The sequence below is a fragment of the Eurypyga helias genome, unplaced genomic scaffold, assembly GCF_000690775.1.
Source record: "Eurypyga helias isolate BGI_N326 unplaced genomic scaffold, ASM69077v1 scaffold22013, whole genome shotgun sequence".
NCBI lineage: Eukaryota > Metazoa > Chordata > Aves > Eurypygiformes > Eurypygidae > Eurypyga > Eurypyga helias.
Window position 1 is genome coordinate 103,818 of NW_010243595.1, and position 7,917 is coordinate 111,734.

The 7,917-nt window shown below is 44.1% G+C and overlaps 1 protein-coding gene across 1 annotated transcript in view; it reads right to left on the bottom strand.

The window, feature by feature from the left end:
- Positions 1–2,326: 2,326 nt before the first annotated feature.
- LOC104508019 (chromosome unknown open reading frame, human C1orf198) overlaps positions 2,327–7,917 on the bottom strand; it is a 12,957-nt gene continuing 7,366 nt past the window's right edge. The window contains exons 2-3 of the mRNA XM_010149489.1: positions 4,566–5,117; positions 2,327–2,678 (exon numbers count right to left, since the gene is read on the bottom strand). Of these exons, the coding sequence (XP_010147791.1) occupies positions 2,622–2,678; positions 4,566–5,111 (603 nt within the window). The 5' untranslated portion in view covers positions 5,112–5,117 and the 3' untranslated portion in view covers positions 2,327–2,621. The remainder of the gene's footprint in view (positions 2,679–4,565; positions 5,118–7,917) is intronic.

The following is a 7,917-nucleotide window of genomic DNA, read 5'->3' on the forward strand; positions in this document are numbered from 1 at the left end:
GGCCAGGCTGGATGAGGCTTTGAGCAACCTGGTCTAGTGGAAGGTGTCCCTGCCCATGGCAGGGGGGGTGGAACTAGATGGTCTTTAAGGTCCCTTCCAACCCAAACCATTTAATGATGATTCTAACTCCAGTGGCACTGAAGAAAGTGGAGTATTAAGGACAACGCACAAAACAGCACAAAACCCTTGAATGTTCTATTTAAAGTGACTTTATTAAAACATCATTAATATAAAATGTGACCAAGTACAATTTTTTTGTAAGAATGCTTAATAAAAACATATTAAAGAAAGAAGGAGCATCAACTCTTGTCAAAGCACAGGAAAAACCTACCAGGATAAGTAAAAAGTTGTGCAGCATGTTCTACCAGCTGGTCCCAATGTGTATGAGGGTCGGGTTAGCCGATGGACAAGTCAGGCAGCCCAGGTTCTTCCCTAAGAAGCTTTAATGTGCCGAGCAGAGGTTTAAAATAACCCTCCTCAGCAGCAGGAGACTTTGCCGTCAGATCTCCCCGAATCAAGGTAAGGTTAGAACGCGCACCTTTAGGTTGGATTTGCAACTGTGCAGCAGCTGGATGTACAGAAAGTTGGATTCATTGGTAACTGTAAAACCCCGGGTTAGTACCTGTCAGCTCTGAAAGCAAGGTGCAAGTCGATCCTAATTACACACCTAAAGAATTTGTGCTGAAGTCGTCCTAAGCTGCATTAACACCGGGTGCTTGTAGCAGGTGCTAAAAAAGGTCAGCTAATAAAACACCAGCAGTGAACTCCCAGCTGGTAGAAACACCACGTATCTTCCGAATGGCTGAATGCAGAGACGATATCCACGCCTTACCGGAGCCCGTACTTCTCGGGAAGGCCGTAAAGCTGCTCTCGGAAGTCTATAAATAAGGCTACGCCATGACTTACATGCTGTGGCCATCTTCCCCTTCAGCTAAGAAACCTTTTAAGAAAACACTAGGAAAAATAAAAACCAACCTGGAGGTTTTGGGTTTGGTGGTTCTGGTTTTTTTAGGGTGGGGGAGGGAGCAGCTTACAGCATCTTCCTTGATCAGCAAGTAAGTTTTACTGCTCTATCGGCATCTTCTGCTTGTTCAGAGCGAGCAGCACACCTATTAGAGGAAAGGATTCCTCCAGGACACCTCCAACTCTTCCTGTAACAGACAGGAGAAAATCCTGCAGCACCCAATTCCGCACGTTTAACTGCCCCTGGCACTGAACCAAATGCCCAGTGCCAATCCAGGAGAAGCCTACACAATTACGGTCTGGGAGGTGGTGACCTTCTTGTAGAGCTTTGGCTGGCACCCTTTAGACCCATTACAGCCCGGTGTTTTGCCTTCTACCCCAAACAAACGCTATGGGACTATTGCTGAGGTAACGGGAAAGGTCAGACCTTTGGCATCGGAGCAGACCAGTCGCTGGCTGTGCGTAGGGGGAATTAAGGCTTCAAGGTGAGGTAAACACAGTGAGAGTCAGTGTGTAAATCATGCTGCATTTCAGAGACGACAGATTCAAACGACAGCTAGTCTTGTTCTCTACATTTTAAACACCAAACAAAGATCATTCGAAAGCAGAACTGGAGGCAAGTCGGCCGAGGGCCACCTTCAGATGCCTCTGCGCCTCAGGAACGAATGTCACCCGGGATGCTGGACGCTGAAGAGAATGTACCCACAAGGAGGGAAAAGCACCAAAGTTGATGAGTCCTTGAGACGATAAGCTGCTTAAAAAACAGAGAAGCCTTATACTGCGATAACCTCCCATAAACATAGTGGTTTCCTGACACAAAAGGTAACCTACACCCCAGCAATTCCCAGTGCCATGCTTCCAGCACTACAACTACGAGGACTTATGCCCAGCAAGGAGGCAGCGAAACCAGAAACCGTTAGGCTTGTATTCCCTGAAGACAGTTTCTCCCGTTCATTGGGTGTCATCCCATTCCCTGCCACCGAACCCCCAAGTCTTCAATCTCAAGGCCAGAAACGCCCGTCATTTTTGTAACACTCCTGCGTTATTTTAGCGGATCTGTAGGGTACAAACACGGTGCTTCTTTAGATCCATCATTCTGGCAACACCTTTGCCCTCTTCAAAAGAAAAGTGTTTTCAAATAAGTGGTACAGAAGCGACTTTCAAATGAAACAGAAATCAATGCAATCTGTCCATACGCTTATTCTTCCCACTGGTCTTGCTAGTTACCTGGAGTATGGAATTATTTGCTTATTTGGAAACCCCGCACGTGGGAAGCTATTTCTTACAAGCCATGCTAGCAAGGTTTTGACTGAAAACAGCAATCTGGTCCTGTAGGCTCCATTTCTAGGATACGGAGACTCTCGTTTTTCTTTAACGTGTAGGGGGTGACTTCTCCCATCCTCTCAACACAGTAGCTACTAAAAATTTTAACAGCGATTTAAAAAAATACCCAAATGAAACCACACTTCTATCACTGTTGGAAACCCCAAAATGCATATGGTATTACAAAAGTTTATACAAAGGCAACATTTAAGAGTTTGAAAGTTACTTCTAGGAAAAAAAAAAAAAAGAAAAGACACAAATGCTAGTAAATTAACATACAAGGGGAAAATTCCACGCCTTCCCCAAAATTGGTTTGAACTATTTTGAAGTATCTTTTACCAGTTGTCTAGAAAATCAAAGCCAGTCTTCAAGATAACATTGCTTGTACTAGTCTGTAAGGGGAAAAAAAAGAAAAGTAGTAAGACATGGTGATTAACGATGCTACTACAAACTCAGTACTCGACATCTACAAAAGGAAGTTTAATATACTATCTGCCAAAATTCCAAGTTTTTCACCTTGCTCTAGGATTCCTAAGAGCCTCCACCAGAAAAATGCCAGACATGGAAAAATACTCACAACCAGAAAGGGAATTCCTAATAAAAATCTTGTAATGGTTTGGAGGCAAAACGTTGGGGTTTTTTCCCCTCAAGGAAGAGCATCGTAAAAGATCGATTCCCACTGGAGTGGGAATTGCAGAGAACGAAACAAACGCAGAATGTAAGCGCCACTAATTCAATGGATTGCCTGTTGGAATGGCAGCCAGTTGCTTCCAGAAAATGACACAGTTTAAACCTTGTTGACAAGTTCTTTACTAGGTTACAGAGAACTTGCTCAATCCTGCAGGGCTGCACTTTCAGCCACGAGGTTCAAGGTGGTTTTAGTGTTCAGGAAGACCCAAGGGATGCAGCCGAGTGCTAAAGCATGGCTCTCTTCCCCAGAACAGGGAAGATAATCCAGAAAGAAATCAAAGAAGATTCACCATACTACCTTCTCTGCTACTCTGTACTGTACACATTTTGACATGGGAGGATTGTTTCTCCAAAGGGAGAAAAACCAGGCTTTTCAGTTAGCTAGACAACCTTCACGAAGGAATTACAACTGTAACAAACCATTAATACGTAGGAAAACATGACAAAGCCTTTAGCTAAAATTACAAGACTACTGTGGTCACAATCTGTAGCAAAACCGCTCAAGAAGCCTTATGCCTTAGCTATAGGAATAAAAACACAGGGCTGCAAATACTGAAGTGGCTTAAGTACTCTTCTCTCCCAAGTGCTGCCACTTACTTCTCTTGCAAGTATTTACCTCATCCTGCATCTTTCTGACCTCACATCATCTTGTTTGGAATTGAAGCAACCGCTGTTGGGAAAATACGGTAGAGAAGCAGCTGTGCAACGTGCTTGAGGCGCAGAGTAATACGTGCGGCTTATGCCACAGGGATGCTACGGATTCCAAACAGAACTGCACAGCTCTGCTTGAACAGCCACTCCTCTACTTCACAGTTTTCAGGCTTCTCTTCCTTTGCTTTCCCTCACCATATCCTGTTGTTCCCCTTCTTTTCTCACAGATCAGCATCTGCTTTTTAAACAGCTTCAAATGGCTATTGAGATGCTTAAGGGTTGTTTTTTTTTTTTTGGTTGAGTGGTTGGGGTTTTTTTTATTAAAAACAACATTGAGAAGGCTAATTCTGGAATCTCATTCCATTTCCATTTTGGACTTCAAGAGAAAACACATCTGAAAGCAGCCCAGCTGCCTGGGACAAAACACTGGGAGGCGGTTGTTGGGCTACCACCGAAAACAGCTGAGAAACCAGCTATGCTGTGCTACACACCGCTATGCCATGTGCACGTATCCTAGGCTCCAGTTCATCTGCTTCTCAAGGTAAAACACTTTTTTTTTTTCCATCAAGTGTTTTGCTGATCCAAGAAAAAAAAAAACCAACATCAAAAAACCCACCTTCTTTTACTTGATATAGCTATTCTCTACCAAACTGTTAGGTAGTTTGCTAGTCAGTCAGCCACTGGATGCCATATCAGTGTTGCTGCTATTATATTTAAATAATGCCCTTTTCCTGTGCACTTTACTATATTAAAAATACTTGACTGAAACAAACAATAGCAGTTAACATGTTGGTTTAATAGAGTTCTTTAAATCTGCAGGATAGAAAGCCAGAAAGCTTAGCTATGGCTTAATGCTTTACCTTCCAGAGCGACCTTGTCTGATTTTAACGTGCTCTGCAGTTTTTAAATCTAAGGGCAGAGGATACAGCAGTCCTTACCTGTCCAGGCATTTGTGGATCTGTAAGTACAGTACCATCAGAATCTTCCTTGTCTGTCCTAGAGCATGCCAGGTCCTGTGGTGGGTCAGGAAGAAGGAAGTCATCTAGAGAACTAACGGGGAGTTGAGTGGGTCGCGGTTTCTCCCATTCGAGAGACACAGAAGGTAGGCTGGGGGTGACAGACTTCTCTGGTTTAGTTATGCTGGGCTTCTCCACTTTTGCCATCTCCTTTGGAGCAGACTCTTGTCTGTAAAAGGAGGGAAGGGGTTTCTCTCCCTTCTCCATGGACTTGATCTGGCTGGGCGTCAGGGACTGGAACTCAGACTTGTCTCCTTCGAACTTTGAGCGCTCTGCATTTATCTTCCAGAAAGAGGACTCCTCTTCCTTTCTGGATGCTATCAACCCATCAGAGCCAGGGGTCTTGGCGGCCTGAGAAGATTTAGGGACTTGGACACCAGGTGCTGCTTTAATGGGCTGCCTCTGTTCATTCTGCAGCTGGGCACCACCTTGTTCTTGGATGGACAGAGATGCAACGCTGAACTCCATCTGACTCTGGTCAGGGTTAAAGAAAAAGTTAAGAGAAAGTAAAAGTTTAAAAAAGCCCTTCAAAAGCACAGTTTTGAACTTCTAATCTTGATGTGCAGAGACCAAGACCCTTGGGGCCTACAGGGAAGCTGGGGGGGACTTTTTACAAGGGGTAACAGGTTTAAATTGAAAGTGGGGAGGTTTAGATTGGATATCAGGAAGAAGTTCTTCACAGAGAGGGTGGTGAGGCACTGGAACAGGTTGCCCAGAGAAGCTGTGGATGCCCCATCCCTGGAAGTGTTCAAGGCCAGGCTGGATGAGGCTTTGAGCAACCTGGTCTAGTGGAAGGTGTCCCTGCCCATGGCAGGGGGGTTGGAACTAGATGGTCTTTAAGGTCCCTTCCAACCCAAACCATTCTGTGATTCTAAGGTAACACCTTTGCCCACGGCTAAGCAACTCCAAGACAGCACAAACCACAGCAAAACTAACTTATTTCCTCAATAAATATCTATCTTTGTAGCTACATAAAAATACGAATTTTTATGAAAAAGTCTGAGCTGCAAACAAACATAAGAGTTCTAGGCCTGCTGCAGAGGAGCTGGAGAAAACAATCACACTCGAGGTACTCGGCACCATCCAAGACAGCACAGTATGCACAGTACTGCAACACTAGAATAGCAGCACTAAGACATTAGAGCACTCGTGGAAGCATTTTGAAAGCCATAGATGTTTTACATGAAAATATAAAGCAAAAAAGCTTTACAGTGTAGTTTAAAAGGCAATCTTCCATCATACTCTTTGAAATGGTTGGCAGCACCTTGCAACCCCATCTACTTCCAAGAGAAAGGATTAGATGTAACAGGTATGCGTAGATAAGTGCTTTTTACAATTCTAATGCCCCTCTGAAGGAAGAGGAACAACTCCAGCAGGGCCAGTTCTTCGCTCACTCCAGAGCTTTGTTTTGTTTTAACTTGCAGTGCAGACAGCTGTACTCATTTCTCAGAAATAACACTGGGTCAAGGAAGCAAGTGACCTCAGTTAAAGCCAGATCTTGCAAAAGCCACATACAGGTGAACATGACTTTAAAATGTTTGTTTTACTTACCACCACTTTAGTAATCTTTGATTGTTAACTAGCTGGCTGCTCTTTAGGCTAAAAAAAAGTTAAGCCTTATTTCACTGAGGAACACATAAACACTCCTGTATTTAGGAGCACAGCAAGTGCCAGAAAAGAGCCACCTGAGGTCTGGTGTTTTGTTTGGAAAAAAGAACAAACAGTGCAAAAAATATCCCCCAAACCCCACATTTACAGCTAGACCAATGCGACTGTCATTATGGGCCTGACTAGTTTTGAAAGAGTGGAGAGGACATTTAAAATCTTAGCTTTTGCTACAAGCTCTTAATAGATACTTTTGAAGTCCATTACAGATTTGTGATGTTTTCCCCGTTCTACTTCACCACCTGGCCTTTCCTGAATAAAACCACAATAAGCTGTGGGCTCCCATCTAAAACAAGCCCTAGTTGCATACTGTTTTCACTAGCAATGTTTGATCTCGAGTCCTGCACTACTGTGCATGTTGAGTTCAAAGGGACTTCAGATCCAGCCCGTCTCGCAAGCCCGGTGTTTAATATTCATAAACTTCCCATCAAAGGGCAAATGTTCACTCAGCAACTGATTGTTTGCAAAACATATTTCTTTTTCAACACTCAGCATCTGACTACCCATAATTTGATTCAGGGACTAACACCTGAACTTCCTAAATCATTAAATACACTAGATATTTTTCCAAGCATATAGGCAAAGAAGCACCAGGTTCCGTGTTTTCATTAGGAATATACTGTGTTACCAAAAGATACAGAACATAAGCTGTAAGTAACCGTAGCTCAGCTAGAATAGGTTGAGTACAAGCATACATGCAACCCTTACCAAACAGCTCAACTCCCCACCCTGCCTGCAAAAACCAGGAAAAACCTCAGTGCTCCAATTTATCAGTTTTTTTTAATTTTGTCATGACTTTTTGTTTAAGAGCAGAGTATTTTCCCTTAGATAAATTCTGCATAAACAAACTACGGATGCAATGGTGTTGAGGATTATTTACAGTGACTGCCATTACCCATATTAAAAGTAGGGATTTATTTCCCTAAGCTCATTTGGCAACACTCCGAATAGAGATTTACCACCCCGAAGCTAAGATGCTTTAAGACTTCAGAACTGATAAAATCCCAGCTTAAAAAACCCCCACAACACAATATAAAAGAGACCTGTACTTCCCCAGTACCCAAGGGGGAAATTCTCCCCCTGCCCCCCCATCTTGGAAGACGTTAAGTACCTTGTCATGTAGGAACTAAACCAGTGCTACTCCCTATCCTTCAGAAGTCTTCCTTCCTCCAACTAGCCTGTCCCAGGGCTCACGCTGCGATGGCAGTAGCTGAAGGCCACCACAGCAGCAGTCACTTTCAGAAAAATGATTCCTTCACCCCTGAGCCCAAGAGAGAGGGAAGGTCAGTGCCCAGAGGGGCCATCACAGCCCCAGATCCACCAGAACACTGTTGGGAAACAAACCCCAGGAATAGCACTGAGGGAAGAGAAGCAGGGATCTGTTAGAAAAAACATTAGGAAAAGGACAGCTCAACAAGACGGCTGGCTTCACCCTTCACCGGCAGCATGACAGACAAGCCAAGGCAGGCCTCCTGGGAAGATTTTACTCTGTGGAGCAGAAGCCTGTGGTCCCGGCCCACTGCCTGTGGTCACGTTTTCTGTTCTTTCCCAGGGGTCAAACATCAGCCGGGTGGTCTGGTGTGGAAGCGGCAGACCACTTCTAGTGCAG